General features: G+C 38.7%; 1 protein-coding gene across 5 annotated transcripts in view; it reads right to left on the minus strand.

Moving 5' to 3' along the window:
- The window catches only part of RGS12 (regulator of G protein signaling 12), an 86,181-nt gene that overhangs the window by 65,746 nt on the left and 3,606 nt on the right, over positions 1–16,829 (minus strand). For all 5 annotated transcript variants that reach the window (XM_077177772.1, XM_054633721.2, XM_077177768.1 and 2 more), the window contains exon 2: positions 12,681–14,631. In XM_077177772.1, the coding sequence (XP_077033887.1) occupies positions 12,681–14,537 (1,857 nt within the window). In that variant the 5' untranslated portion in view covers positions 14,538–14,631. The remainder of the gene's footprint in view (positions 1–12,680; positions 14,632–16,829) is intronic.

Here is a 16,829-nt window from a genome sequence, read left to right on the forward strand (position 1 = left end):
CTTAATGGTCTTTGATGTGTTTCTTAAAACTAGATGGATGCCCTGAGAGAACTTCAGCTTTCATTGAAAATAAAAGGGTGAAAGGAAAAAAAATTTAAAAACTATCAGTAGCAGACATATCTATTCAGAATAACAAATACACTTTCACTATTCATTCTATTTCATCCCCAAAAAAGAATATAAATTGTCCAGTATTTATTTAAATATAGACACTGACATTTATGATGCTGGGAGATTAAGAACATGCACTCAAAAATTTTTTGAAACAGTAACACTACAAATTGAAGGAAGAGGAACCAACTGCCTAAAGACAAATCTAATTAGATTCCACTGAGAAGCAGATTCTAGATAAGATTAATCATCACCAGATGTCCCATTTTGGAAATAAACGCTGCTTACCTCTTTGTGGTCAGAAGCATAACAAAGAGAAAGAGAGAGAGCAGAAAAAACAACTTGTAAATTGTGTGGTACTAGAAAAGAGAGAGTAAATTAGTATCCAATCAAATTTTTTATTTATGTTTTTTTATATTGTTATGCAAAACTGACTACTGAGCCCTGGGTGGAACAGTAAAGATAAGAACAGGTTAAGAAAAAAGAGACCCTGGGAATAAAACAATGCTTAAGCAATGATTACAAAATAGCAAAATGCACTGAGCTAACCATTTCCCCAACCCATCTGGATAACAATTGCAATTAAGAAAATATTTTCAACTGACAAAAAACTCTTCCTTGCTCTGAAAAATCAAATTAATAATCTAGGAAATTAAGGAGAGAGTTACTAAAAAACCCAAAAAGATTGCAATTCACAAGTATTTAATTTCCTGGGAAGCCTCTCTTTTCATCTTTTCTTGACTCTGTTCCAGACATTCAGATTATGAAGGCAGACCTCCTTCTCCAGATCAATCAAAAAATGGCTGTGCATACACACATGCACACAAAGAAGGAAAGAATCACGTATCTTAAGCAAACAGCACCATTTTGGCAAATGTTTTTCATGGGACTGTGAAGAGCTGGAAATAAAAGCATCCATGACTTGAACAGAAAACAGCCATTGAAACTAGAATGTACGAATCAGCATGGCTAAAGAAATCCACAGTATTTCAGCACAGAGAGATTGTTAGTGCAATGACTGATATTAATGTCATTTCTGCAGTCTGTTAGACATAAAGACATCATGGTGCTTCTAAAAGCCTTTGTTACACTATTAAACAGATATTAAAAACCACTAAATTCTTCACAAACATTTCAGAACAATACATGTATGACCAAAAACATGGCCAGCTTGGAGCAACCTGGTCCAGTGCAAGGTGTCCCTGCCCATGGCAGGGGGCTTGGAACAAGATGGATCTTAAGGTTCCTTCCAACCCAAACCACTCTATGAAAAAAATATGCTGCTACAGTCTCTGTTAGCTGCCAAGCTAAAACACTGACATTTGCTGCATGAACATTAGGCTGTAGGGTTGTTTGGGTTTTTTTTTAAATACAGATTGCCTATAAGCCCTAGAACTGTTTATTATGCTACCTTAAATATTCTCTTCCAAAAACAGTGTTGCTAAATCTGTGAAACTCTAAAAATATCTAAATAGTCAAGAAAATCTAAGAAATTCTATCAGAGAACAGAATTAGAAACTGAAGTCCACCTGACATTTTACTAAATGCCTTCACCTTAGAACTTTTAGGAATCCAGAAGCCAACCAAAAAGCACAGAAATTTGTGAAAACAAGTTGATCAGTGAAAAGCATGTGCTACAGCAATAGATCCTCTCCTATTTGCAATGCAGATACTTGCCACCCTGCCACCACTACCATGGTGAAAGTATAAAAGAACATATCTCTAAAAGCCTTTATCCTGTTATGATTTGGCAGATGGAGAGGAAAAACAACAAAGGATTAAAGGAATTAAAGTACTGATGCTCTAAAAAAATCCATTCCTTTTTCTACTCTTATAAAAAAGTAAAAATTAGAATAGATTGACATACCAGTTAAATGTATAATCATAAGAGAAAAAGGACAATTAATGGTGTCTGAGTCCTTTATATTGTTTTTAATAAATTACTAGATTACCCTTTTTTTTAGGAAAACAGGAAATGGCAAGTATAAATATGACAAGGAGAGCACTGCAAACAGGTCACCAGGGGAGGACTGATACTGCAGCATTTTGTGAAGTGTCCAAGTGAGAATGGTTTCTGTCTGAGAACAAGAATGGTGTACAAGAAATTACAAATGAGAAAGCAGAAAACATTGTATTTCATGTATTAGGAAGGCATAGGAGTGAAGAAGGATGTGACTCATGTGGGACTGCAAACAGAAGGACAGAAAGAAGAAAAAGGTTCCAATGTAAGATGATTTGCACGACTCTAATTATTTAAAGATAGAACAAAAATGGATGGGGTCTTCAAAGTATTTTTAACTGATAAACAAGTTAGGCAGCAGTTCCATATAAGATTTTTGGCAGCTATGGCAGCTTAAGGGTTTTGCATGTACGTCTGACTGCTCCTCACAAATTGCAGCAGGCTGTGCCCTCATCTCCACTAACAGTAAACTAGAGTTTACAAAATTAAATAATCCTGTTCCTAAGGCAGATCCACAGACAGCCATGCCAGCACAACTCATGATATTCCCTGCCAACTCTGGCCTGAGCACCACAGGAACTCTTTTAAGCTGGAACTTCCAAAGAAATGCAACGTGAAACTATGACAGCCAATATGTGGCTGTAACCTGGAGCCTGAGTGCACAGAAGTCGATGAAACTCGATCAATTATTCAGAACACAAAGAAACCAAACCCCTTCAGAAAACATCTTCAATTAGCTGAAAGGAGTTCCCAGCTATAGCACAAGCTGTACTGTGCTCCTTCATTTTCCAGCAAATGCATTTATTCAGTATTAGAACTTTGCAACAAATGATCATATGCAACAACCTGAAATTTCCATTTTGTGCTAAATAGAGTTTAATAACTCTCTCTGCAGTTATTACCTGGATATCACTAATAGATTTCCTCTCCTCTGGTACCAGTTCTAAAGCTGGAGGTGCAGGAAGGGGTTAGCAAGGAAGGAGACAGGCAGCTATTGGAGTACAAGGGACTCAGGAAGGGGGGATTTTTGTTAGGAGTTCTGGCATCCCTGACAACAACAAAAAATACAGTGAGCTGGCAGCAGGAATCCAGAAAGGGGAGAAAAGGAGAAAGAAAAACTGTGAGACTTTAGGCCAGCTTCCAGCAAATTTACAGCTTTTCGTGGAAAACACATTACAGTTTGTGATCTTGAGAGGAAACTAAATTTAAATTTAGGAAACTAAAAGGGATTAAATCTGATGGGACAGAAGTTTTGCCTGCTCTATGGAAGAGCAGCAAGAAGGAAAGGTAAAATATAAGAAGGGAAGCTAATCAAAAATGTGCAAAAAGCACTGACAAGACTGATCATCTCCATTTAGAGAACTATGCTTTCAAAACTGTTTCACAACAAAAAGTTAATCTCACAAGATTTGAGCTAAATAGTTTTAAAAGTTTACATGTTTGATTAAAAAAAGCATAAGAAACTAATTAAATGTGATGAACAAAGTTCTAGGAGCTCCAAGACAAAAACATCATTACCAGTGTGCACTAATTTTCATAGAAAATGTTTTTCCTTCTGTTCAGGTGGAACAAGTACACTATCCTATGTCCTGGACATTTAAGAGAATACCAAAGGACCATGCACATGCTAGAATGGTCATACAGAACTGCTTGCCTCAATCAAAGGAGCTCAACTGAATTTGGTATGTTCTATGTGTCACAGAACTTAATCATACTAACTATAAAATGAAATTTTCATGTGTCCTATTTCCAGCTCTTGAAGCTGTGAAAAACTCCCACTGTTTTTAGGTTTGATTCATTTGTGTGGTGAAGTGCATAACAGTTTGGAGCCCCAATACACTGACCATATAATTTGAAACTTCTATGGATATTCAAAATTTACTGAATTTAATCCTGGCTGTTGAGCCCCTCAGCAGAAAGGTCAGTCTGGATTGGCAGTTCATCTTTAAAAAGAATGCAGGTTTAAGACTTCAAAAGAAAGCTCCTGATTTAGACCTTTCTGAAAAGGGATGGGAAACAGGGATGCACACAAAATTGCAAAAAATAGTGAAAGGATCACAGGAAAAAAAAAAAAAAAGCAGCTGATGTAAATATTTTTCTGCCATCAATATTAGTCTCAAATCCTGATCTGGACTGTGTGGCTTTGGGCTCTTCTCTTGTCCCTTCCTACCCTCAGCATCCACTCCCCTGACTGAGTGTCCCTCTGGAGCAGAGCAGGTCCTGACCCCCCTTTGCCCCTCATCCCACTTGCCAGCACCACGTGCCCCCCACCCAAAACTGACACTGAAACTCAGAGCTCTTGTAAAAGGAGAGTCTGGGAACAGGAGAGACTGAAATATGGGACATGTTGGGTAAGGATTTTCCGTGTTCTGAAAGAGATAAAGGAACCTGGGGGGAGCTGGGAACAGAGCTGCCTGTGGTCCCCTCCCCTGGGCTGTCCCTGGAAGCAACAACTGCTGGGTACACACCTGACAGAGCTCAGGGCTCCAGGTGTGGCTGTGCTCACACACAGGGCTCCAGGTGTGGCTGTGCTCACACACAGGGCTCCAGGTGTGGCTGTGCTCACAGAGAGAGCTCCAGGTGTGGCTGTGCTCACACACAGAGCTCCAGGTGTGGCTGTGCTCACACACAGGGCTCCAGGTGTGGCTGTGCTCACAGAGAGAGCTCCAGGTGTGGCTGTGCTCACAGAGAGAGCTCCAGGTGTGGCTGTGCTCACACACAGGGCTCCAGGTGTGGCTGTGCTCACACACAGGGCTCCAGGTGTGGCTGTGCTCACATACAGGGCTCAGGGCTCCAGGTGTGGCTGTGCTCACACACAGGGCTCCAGGTGTGGCTGTGCTCACACACAGAGCTCAGGGCTCCAGGTGTGGCTGTGCTCACACACAGAGCTCCAGGTGTGGCTGTGCTCACAGAGAGAGCTCCAGGTGTGGCTGTGCTCACACACAGAGCTCCAGGTGTGTCTGTGCTCACACACAGGGCTCCAGGTGTGTCTGTGCTCACACACAGGGCTCCAGGTGTGGCTGTGCTCACACACAGAGCTCCAGGTGTGGCTGTGCTCACACACAGGGCTCCAGGTGTGGCTGTGCTCACAGAGAGGGCTCCAGGTGTGGCTGTGCTCACAGAGAGAGCTCCAGGTGTGGCTGTGCTCACACACAGAGCTCCAGGTGTGGCTGTGCTCACAGAGAGGGCTCCAGGTGTGGCTGTGCTCACACACAGAGCTCCAGGTGTGGCTGTGCTCACACACAGGGCTCCAGGTGTGGCTGTGCTCACACACAGAGCTCCAGGTGTGGCTGTGCTCACAGAGCTCAGGGCTCCAGGTGTGGCTGTGCTCACACACAGAGCTCCAGGTGTGGCTGTGCTCACACACAGGGCTCCAGGTGTGGCTGTGCTCACACACAGGGCTCCAGGTGTGGCTGTGCTCACACACAGGGCTCCAGGTGTGCCTGTGCTCACACACAGGGCTCCAGGTGCTGTGGACAAAGCCAGAATGAAGGGACACCCTTCAGGCTGCCCTGCACTTGTGTCACCATCACAGAGGGACAGCACCTCACAAAACCCAGTTAGATGACAGAGGGTTGATTTTAAAAGGTCTATCATCATTCAAACTTTAGTGTCAGCTTTTCTGCAGGCTTGAACTATACTGCAATTCCCATTGGACCTTTTTGGGGTTTTTTTTTCAGTTGGGGTACACCAGGATGACAAAGAATTCCAATGCTACATTCACCAGTGCTGATGAACAGATTTGATGACTTTTAAGAATACTTCTTTACTGATCAGATGATGATGATAATGACACATTTCACTCCCTCTGAACCATTACAATGGCATTCTAAATGCCAGTTTGGCCCATGATACAATGAAGAATGCTGCAAAATTTCATATAAGATCTATATGGATTCCAGGAAAACACAGAAAAGAGACTTTCCTGACATGAACATCCAAGTAAATGAAATTGAATGCTTGTCTCTTGTATTAAGGATATTAGGCATAAAACACTGACCCATCTACACTTCAGTACCATCCTAATCCCTTTCCAAGAAACAAAAAAAAAAAAAAAAGAAAAATACCCACAAATGTTGATATTATTTATGCATATGAAAAAGTAATATCATTTTCTCAGTATAACTAGATAAAAGTGTCTTCTACAAGCTGGAAGTTGGTAGTTGGAAATTGCAGAGGCACAGAAAGACCTTACTACACTAGGGGAAAATGTGAAGAAAAATACAAAAAAGGACATAATAACTAATTTCAAATCATTCTGAACATTAGGTAGGCATTAGCTGGGAACATTAATTCAGTACAGCCAAATAATCAGTAACAATCAAAACTCTGACCAGGAATCATCATTTAAAAAAAAAAACCAAACAAACAAGAAATAAGCCGTATGAATACACTGTCTGTCCACACGTTTTTAAAACTGCTTATAACTCTGGTAACCCATTTCAAAAATAAAATTACAGCAACCAATTATATTACAATTATGAAAAAGCTTTTGGAAAGGATAAGACTAAGCTGACTTCTGATTGGAAATTAAGGGATTGGTGATAAAGGTTGAAAACAAAAATAATATCACTAAGAGAAAGTAGAGAGAAAGACTGTTAGTATTTCTTGGGATAAATATTAGCAGGTATGAAATGAAACTACACAGAAAGTACAATTATGTGGTGTTTTCTTTCCACACTAATTAAACTGCAGAATATGTAAGTCAAGTGATATCAAGAATGCCAAAAGTACAAGTTCTCATAAGTTTTAGCAATTCCATATTTATTTTTATTAATTAACGATCTTTATTCTATATGGCCCTATTTCTTGTCTAGTGAAAAACTGGTATTTTACAACTCCTTGTCTCCTCTAAATCTTCTAAACTGCAAGGATCTCAGATCTTTCTTAGTACAGACAATAACTTAATAATTTCCCATCTCAAAGCTTTTATGTTTGAAACATAAATATTAAGCCATTTTTCATTATTTCAATTCATTCTGTGCTAAATATTTTTTTACATGCCATTTTCTTTCTAGTACACAAATTTGAAATGAGGACATTTCACAAAAGTCAGCATCGCTCTGATATTTACTGTCCAGGTTTTATCTGATTTATTTTTCAAAGAAACACAGCCAGCATTATTTGGGCTTTTGATACACTTTGAAGATCCTAGAACAATTTTTAAAATAATTTTAGAATATCACAATCCATAAAAAAGGCTGCATGGAATTACTAAATATTTAATTGGTTTTCATTTTTTCTAAGCAAAAATCACAGGACCTATTTCCTATAGATGCCTTTTTCCAGATTAATTCACATTAGCACATTCTCAGATCTAGCTTGCTGTTTGGGATTTTTTCTTGAGTTCTCTTTAAGGTGTAGAGGTAGATCTCAAATCAGATCAAAGCCTATAAATCCAAAAGTTAACATTAAATTGTACTGCATAAGAATAGCAATCCAGCTGCCATTAATTCTGCTTTAAAAACAACTGTGGTGGAACAATTTAAGCTAGTGAGCAAACAGAATTCTAAAGGAAAGAGAAAAAACCATGTAATTATACAACAAAAAAACAAATATGGGCACCACAAAGCTTTGCCAACATTGTCTCTGCATCTAAAATATCTGCTTTGCAGTCAGTTCACCAACCAGTTACCAACAGTAAAAAACTGCAATTCTTGGATCTGAAGCAAATTACAGATTTTCACCACCAAAAAAAAAAAAAAAATCATTTTTAACTTGGACAGCATATCTTTTTCAGTAACACTTGCTTTGGAAACAAAGACAACTCTAAAGTAGTTACAGCTAAACTTCTGAACAGAACAGAGGAATAAAAATAGTTGTCCAGTAACTAGATTAGCAGGGAAAGATGCCTTAGTGAACCCCATAGTACTGCTTGCCTATCTTCTCTCTTCTACATTTTCACAATATTTGCAGGAGCTGAAATTATGAAGGTTGCCAAGGAGTTGATAAATTATATATGTACACCAATCAACTTTTAAAAAACCCACACATCTGCAATACTATTGTCCAGTGAGTCTCATGAAATAAGATTTTCTATTTTGCCTTCTTCTAAGATCTACAAATAGGATCCAGCTACAAATTCACATTTTTCACCAGCACAAACAATAATGTGATCGAGACAGAAGTATAACAAGTGTGAAACAGTAAAAGATTTCTAAAAGCCAATACCCAAAATTTTAAAAAGCTTTTTAATTACATTTCAATAGATTTGTTATATTCACTTGGAATAAACCTAGGACCCAAATGCTAGTTATCAGGCTCAGGTTGTAAAACCTCTTTTGATCTCAATGTAATACTCACTGCCACACTATTAAAACAGACTTTCTTTTTTTAAAAAGAGAATGGTGAGAGGTCAATGCCTAGGATTCTGTCCTTATGGAGAGAGAACTCAAAGACTAAACTGACTGTTATGAAGCTTTCCAGTGGAAAAGGGAGTATTTTCCCAGTAAAACTTAATTTAAAACAGTAATGGGTAGACATATTTTTGGCCAGGCACTAGCCTGAAAACAGAGAGTGAGGGTTGAACAAAATCAAACATATTTATATTAATTGAGTCTAGAGGGAAAGGAATGCTTCCCTGCTCAGCAATTTCTCAAGTCCCCTGCCAATTCTAACATCCCCTGATGTTTTCAGATTGCTTATGGTGCTTTTCATTTGTGTCACCCAAAAATCATACACAGGAGCAAGTAGGTGAGTGACTGGAACTTAGTGGGATGCTAAAGAAGGTGCAAAGAGCAATGCAACAGCAAAGGCAGGACAGTGCAGCTGCAATTGCAAATAAAAAAGCAGGAATTATTCCATTTCAATTTAAACCATAACCAGGCTGCTGATGTTGGTCTCACAGCCCTCACGAGAGCATACCCAAGCCCTGCCCAGCATCAATCTTAGAGCCATTTAGAAGCCTCTTGTCACCAGAAATCTTCCTCAGTTGTTCTCAGACTGAAAGGCACCTTGCCTTCCATGATGTGCCTTTTCAGCAACATCATCAGGCCTCTCCCTGCTTGTTCTCATCTAAGACCTACAGAAGACATGGATGCCACCAAAAAGTTCTCATTAGAATATTGATTGTCTCATTTCTTAACAGAAATTCTCCAATAGAATCTGTTCCAATAGAAATCTGCTCACGTGACACTTTCAAGAAACACCAGAAATGTGAAGTTCAGTACAGGGAGCAATATGAGAGGTGCACAGGGCCAGAGATATCTTCTGGTAAGTCTCAGTCAAAAGAGGTGCTCTAGAAACCAAAATCTCCCTGATTTAGTTCTCCTCTTGCCATGCACAGAAACCTTTTCAAAAGGTTTTAGAAAAAAATGAAATATACAGCAATTGTGAAAGCATGTGTTCAGTAATCTGGGGATAATTCATAATTACAACATTTTAAAGAAAACAAGAAACCTCATGGTATCGACTAACAACAAAATTAGGCATTTTTAACTATTATCTATGATTCACACATATAGAATTTTAAAATGCCTTATAGCAGCATAAAGAAAATTAATATTTAAAAGTGGGTTTGCCAATTATCACAAAATTAATCACAATTCTAGTCTGTGAGCTGAAAACATCATCACTAAAGGGCAACCACAGCTCAAAGAATGTGCTTACTTGTTTGTAACAGAGGTCTGAAATGCCATATCTATTCCTACTCACAAGAAGCACTTCCCAGGCTCAGTTCTGAAAGTGCAATTTTAAATAGATATGTTCACTTACACTTTCTCACATCTGCTCTTGCGTGCTGCACAATTCACAAATGTTTTGTAAGTGCAGCCATAAAATCTGGAAGCAGTTGATGCCCATCTTACCCCCCACTAGCATTGTACAGCACAGCATATTTTTCAGAATTACATGCTGTGATCATCACTGTTTATCTGCACAGCAGCTCTGCTAGAGGAGCTCACATGCAAGGAGAATTCCAAGGAAGACAATGTTTCATATGGAAGCACAGAGTCCATCACAAGAATCTCTACCTCTGATAACCTTTTCTCCCTCTAGTGGCTCCTACATTCCCACTCATAGGATGTTTTACCTTTGGTAGTGATGTAAAAGACAAAAGCAATTTAAGTGCTGTTCTGCCAAATGAAGACTTAGACTCAGCACCAGGTTGTAAAAATATGAATGTAATCCTATGTGGTCACTTTATACACTTTATTCTGTGACTGGAATAAAGTCTGAGCAAGCTGTGTAAAATAAGTCCTTACCACTTAAAAAGGTCACAGGAAGTTGAGAACATGTAATTTTGTAGAACACAGGAGCTAACCCACCTGAATAATGGTTTGGAATGGGAAGTTTTACCTCATCCCTTCACACAAAATAATAAAGTCTGAATTTCTCTCTTATGAAAATGAACTAGGGCTCTAAGATGGAAATACAGATTTTCCCTATTTCTGCAGCACCTGAAGAACAGAGGTATGATCATCAGTAATAACATCCCCTGATTATTTACATGAAAGATTTAAGATGAGAACATTGTACAACTTCATCTCTGTGAATTACTCCAAATAATCTTTATGAGCTTCTCTCATCAGTTTCAACAGCCTTCAGTAATACTGAAAAATAACATTAAAATGCAAAAGAGGGTCTGTAGCTTTAATGAAGAGATTAAATGCTAAAGCCATGTAGGAACATTTAAAATGTGTCTTGCAAACAAATTTGTCATTAATCAAAGAACAGAATGTCTATTTTATTATCAGATAGACTTAAAAGGGAAGATTGACATACTTAGTGTTGGTTTATGATGATCTGAATGATACAGTAGGTGAAATATTATTACTCTTTAGCCACATGTCGAGCATCTTTCATCTCAAAGTGTGAAATTTTCTATGAGATTTTAATTAGTATAATATTGACTTCCATGAAACAGTGTTTCTGAAAAATATCTAATCCATATTGCTCTCATGGACAGCACTGCAGACACAATACAGAGACCCTGAAGGAATTTCAGCAGCATCCAATGCAGCACTTGGACCGACATCCACCAGGCACCTGCACCAGGTACTGCACATAAAGAGGCCTTTTCCTTGGTCCATCAGCAAAGACTTCAGGGCAGAGGTAGAATTGAGTCTTAAGTGGTTTGGGGGGGCAATGTTTATAAATTTAGTGTTTCTGTTTGGCTATTGAAAGTGTGAATCCCCTTGAATTTAAGAACACTTGAAATTTAATTTTATTGTGGCTCTGGAAAACATTGCTGCCTGTAGCAGTGTTTACCTTAACAATACACTAGTGTATAACTATTATATATACTAGTTTATTTCTTTTTATTTTCAGCGGAAAAAGCATACAATAAAACGTACACAAAAGCTGCTTGCTTTACAGTGCAGGAAAAGCAATAAAAAATATTTTCTCTTTCCATACCAAACCCAAAAAGCTCTTAAGTTCTGCAGCCTAATCCCCAGAAAGGTTTTGTTTCTAACAGCATGAAACAACTAATGAACCTCTACTGTCATCCACCTGATTGTAGTTCTATATTTTTAATCAGAGAAAAAAACACTTTTTTTTTAAAAGAGATTTGAATAGCATAACAGACATCTGAAACAATAACACAAGCAATACACAAAACTTTCACATACAGTCTTTTTTATGCTTTTTGTGTTGAAAATAAAAACAAACAAACTAGTAGATATAATAGTTATACACTGGTGTATTGTTAAGGTGAACACTAAGCCTGGAATGACAAAGCTTCCTGAAGGCTAATTTGCAGTATAAGATTCTGTCTTTCCCTGGAGTCAGCAAACATTTCAGATACAAAACTGCTGCTGATCCTTTCAGAATCAGAACAATGGCCTCCACTTCACCAGAATTCCAGTTATCAACAACAGACTCCCCTGAGATTAGCTCCCTCAACAGCAAAATGTGTGTGTCACAAAGGGTATGTAATCATCCTGAACACTCTTCCCACACCTTGTTTTGTTTTTTAAGTCTCCTCATTTTGTCTAATAGTAGACAAAACAAGAAGAAACGGCAAGTTGGAATAAAATTTGAATTACAGGCTTGCTGGCAGAATGTTAGATTTGTGACCTACCACTACCAGTTTTTTATGTCAGTTTTTAATGCTACTTGTATTGAGAGGTTTGCTGGAGTGAAGTTTGTAATAAAACAATACTTTTATTCACTTCAAAGTGTATAATCCAGGTTTTTGACTAATGATTAGACTACATCTCTATAAAAATAGATGGCATTAAAATAACAACATTTGCAAGCAAGCCTTCTACAAAAAGGAACCAGACTAAAGATGCAGACTCTCCATTCTTTGGCAGCTGAAGGTCAGAAGAAACTGAAGTTGCTAAAATGTCATGCCTCCTTTTCATTTCAGTGCCACTGAGACATTTGGAAACAATGAAGAGGCAAGAAGAAAAGTGAGAAAGCCCTAACAGACAACACTTCCAGCAGAAGTACAATTCCAGAGCTGCACTCAATTAAAGAGGAATATGAAACGCCTCTGCAGACGAGAGCAGAATGTATTATTTTCTTCACCTGAAATTTTGTAAATTATATAATACACCTTTCAATTTTAATATGCAAATACTACTGTGTAAAAGTACCATAGGCAGATGGGTTTGGGTGTGGGGGTTTTTGATACTGTTAAGAACCAACACCGGCATATTCTTACCTTTTTATCTTCTTTAGATTTCCTGATACTGTGCGGAGGGCCAAATTTGTTCTGAATGCAGAACATCTTCTTGGACCATTCACTTTTGTGAGATTTTAGCTGTGGCTGACCAAAGCTGCCGTCGACTCTGTATCTGTCAGCTGGAATCTTACTCATTGGGGGGGGAAGGGTGCCACAGTTCACACTGGACCAGCCATCTGTGGAGTCCGTGTACGACTCCTGGTCGCTGGCATTGCCATGCTGCCACTCCTGCAAAACGTGCACAGGCAGCCACCGCTGATTGCCCAGGCCTGCAGCGTTTTTCTTGGATGGGGGTACTGAATTTCGGGAGGAAACCAACGGAACTTCAATACGAGCAGAAGGGCTCAAGTGTTTGCTTACATTTTGGGACTTATCATTCTGAATTACTTCTAAAGGGATGTTTCCCTCCTGCTCATGACAGAAGCCATTCCAATGGGAAGCAGGCTGATTCTGTCCCCTTCCTACTGGATTCTCCCATATGCTGCTAGGAATGTGTTTACTTGGATTAGTCCCTAAATCAACCACCAGAACTCTATTATTCTTTTCTTCTTGGTTGAAATTTCCAATCCCACTGTCACTGTTACTGCTGGTACTATTATTCTGATGAGCATCTGCATCGCCATCGAGGAAAGCCCTCGCTCGCATTCCCTCAATCAGCTCCCCCATATCCCTGTACAGGACAGAAACAAACTGCAGGACAGGGAGAGATGATGTTGGAAACTCCAGACAGCCATTTGTATCTGGATCCGCTGTGCATTCCAGTCCAAAACGTCTTGCTATACCCTGGTGAATTTTATGATGAAATAATTCAGGATCCACCATAAAAACATGGCAAGATGTCCTCAGGACTCCTTCATCTTCCTGAGCCAAGCTTGCATCATCATTTGTCTGCATTGTAACTAGTCCAAAGAATCTTCTATCATCTGGGCAAACAGCACTGAATGCCAGTTTCTCTGCAGGATATTCTGCCACAACACCTGATTTGTCACTGCAGAGCTGAATACAGTCATGCATTATCTTCATCATCACCAGGGAATGGATTTTCTGCTCTGCCCGCAGACGTCTCATGCACCCACGAATGGCCTGCAAACTCTCTGTTTCCAAATTTGCAGTTGTTGAAGGAAGTTCAATGGAGCCTAAGTAACCTACAATCATGGCAACATTCAAAATGCTTGCATCTAACCCAAAGTCTTCTGCACTCTCCAGTCCAATTCTAAAAACTGAATCATCATTCAGAACTTTGGCTATTTCTTCCTTTGACAGTAGGTTTGGATTGCTTACACTTTCATTGCCAGTTTCAAATTTCATAGCAGCAGAAACTGGAAATGATCTTTGTTTCGGTGCAGAATGATCTGAGTTACCAGCACAAAGAGCAGGATTCTCAAAGATCATGTTGAAAATTCCACCAGACTGCATTTCTTCAACAACTTTCTCAGCTCTGTTTATACCCAGAGCTTTAGAGTCAGGTTTGGGTTTCAGCCACCCCTTCCCATCATAAAAACCAACTTCTTCATCGCTTGAACATGAATCCATATGACTCATCCCTTCAGCAATGACCATGTGCAGGACTCCAGAACATTTCCCTATAAGTTTCACTACATCTTCATGCGAGGCTTTTTTCACATTGATTTCATTAACTGCAAATATCTGATCTCCTGCTTTAAGTCCAACATAATCTGCAGGGCTTCCTTTCATCACACAACTAAGAACACAAGGGGCTTGTCCAGAAAGGGTAAAGCCATAACCTGCTCTTCCTCGAGCAACTTCCACGCTTCTTATCCGTGGAGGAGCGTGCATGTTGAGCCGACGCTTCACCGTTTCTCCTGGTCTGTACATTTTGGATTTTTTTTTTTTTTCCTAAAATAGGAAAACTTTTATTTAGTCCAGTTTTTTGTCATGTTTCAAGAGTATCACTCCATCTGATGAAGATCTAAAGAAAGAAAGAAAGAAAGGACATTTTAATTCTCATCATATTTCAGGTTTTTTAGCACCAAGTATTCCTTTTACTGTTGAGAAAAAATTGCTAGTGAACTCACCAAAAACTATTGCCAGAGAATTAACAAAACACTCAAAACAGCTTGAAAAGAACAAGTACCATGGTGTTCATTTCAGTGATAAGAAAGGAGTTGCAAATGTAAATAAAGTGGCTGTCCAAGATGACAACATGACAGAATGGCAAAGAACAGGATCCAAGTCTCTTGATGTACAGTCAGTGTTTTTTATACTAAGCATGTTATGTCTTCCCCAACTCCCCCCCACTGCTTATTATTCAATTTCCTTCTGGCTTACTGCACCATTATACTACCACTGCATTTTACAGCATAGGGAAAATCCTTATTTAAGCTCATACATCCTAGCAAAACAAAAAGGAGAGCTCATGCTCACCTACTCAGCTATACCTCACCCCCTTTCCACAGTGTACAGAAGCAGGTACCATATGTATCATGTAAAAGAGATTTATTACCCCTAGAGTTGCCCGTATCTCTCCACTGACTGTAAAGGCAGCTTAAAATAAGTATGTGACCAACTTCCTTACATATGCAATGACAAGTGGGCATTCAGTCATGTATCAGACCAAAGGGATCCAAGATCAGATTTACTGTTACACCCATCAATTAATCAACTCAAAACAATTTGTCAGATAGCAAACACTCTAAAAATGCATTTCAGACCATCATTCCAACATCCATGTGTTTTAGTTTAGCTTAAACATTCAAAAAAAAAAGAAAAAAAAAAAGGAGTGAAAAAGACACATGCTGCCAGTATTAATCTAGACATGACTTTGCAATTAACATGTAACAGCTTTGTATGAACAGCAAGAAGTAGAATATTTCACTACATTTTGATGTCAGCACTGAAGTCTGGATGTCTTGTTCTAAATAAACTTGGGCAAATTCCATTGTTTTAGAGAGGTTCCCCCCACTAAGCAGGTTAAAATGCATGAAAATGACTAATACAAATAAAAGAAATGACAACTTGTTCAACTTTTGAAACAATCCCCTTGTTGCACTCTATGAACCCTCACTTCCAAGGTCTGGAGGATGACTGACAGAAAAACCCATGGGACTACAGCTACATAAAATTGCAATAAATTCCATCTGGGCAAGTGAGAACTAATCTGACAATAATTACCCTGAGTTGGTCCACAGGCTTATCTTAACTCAGTCACATTGTAACATACTTAAACTGTAAAACTTACTTGAAAGCAAGTATCTAGTATATGTGGGCAAAAGCAGGCAACATTTTAGATAAATACATTCACAGAAAGATATAAACATACATACACTCAGAGACAACACATTTCTTTATCATATCTAAAGTGCTAAATTAGTGGTGTCCTTCTCACTACTTGCATGGTCAAAAATGACCAAGAAATCCTACTGACATTGCTCTCAGCTACAGAAACAATAAAAAACCCACACTCAGAATGTGAATAAATCCACAGCACACTACTTCCACAGTATTTCTGCCTGGCTTAGAACAAACAGGGCAATTACTTCAGAAGTTTTACCAATTAAAAACCAAACCAAAACTAAAATACAATTTAGAATTATAGTCGTAATTACTTATCTACATACGAGCTCCTTGATTACCAAATTTAAGAAACCACTGCTGTTTCTCAAATATTCTGCTAGATACTCAACTGAAGGATGTAATTCCCACAAAACCCTTCCAAACCCAAAATAGGACAGATTTCAAGATACCAGAAGAGATCCAGTTGGCCTTACTTTTTGGTGTTTTATTTTTTGGGGATTTTTTTAACAAAGGGACATCAGGTTTTTATGTCTCCATGGTGCAGCTGTGACTATTCAGCGTAGAATGATTTTTACAAATTGTTTTAATATAGCAATTATCCAGTTTAATTAACGATACTTTTCCTATAATTTGAGACAAAAAAAAAACCACCTTGGCTTGAAGAAGTAATGAAACTTCACACTTAACCTTTAAATGGAAATCATAACATAAGAAGTGCTTTGCAAACATTTTACCAAAATTAACTCTTACATTGCTGCAAGAAAGCCCCATCAATTGGCATCCTGTCTCATATCTTAAATGTTGTTTGACCCTTTCCTGATGGAGATAAACTTGGGAATCAAGAGGTGCATTCAGCTATCTCTAATTAGGTCT

The sequence above is a fragment of the Agelaius phoeniceus genome, chromosome 4, assembly GCF_051311805.1.
Source record: "Agelaius phoeniceus isolate bAgePho1 chromosome 4, bAgePho1.hap1, whole genome shotgun sequence".
NCBI classification, from domain to species: domain Eukaryota; kingdom Metazoa; phylum Chordata; class Aves; order Passeriformes; family Icteridae; genus Agelaius; species Agelaius phoeniceus.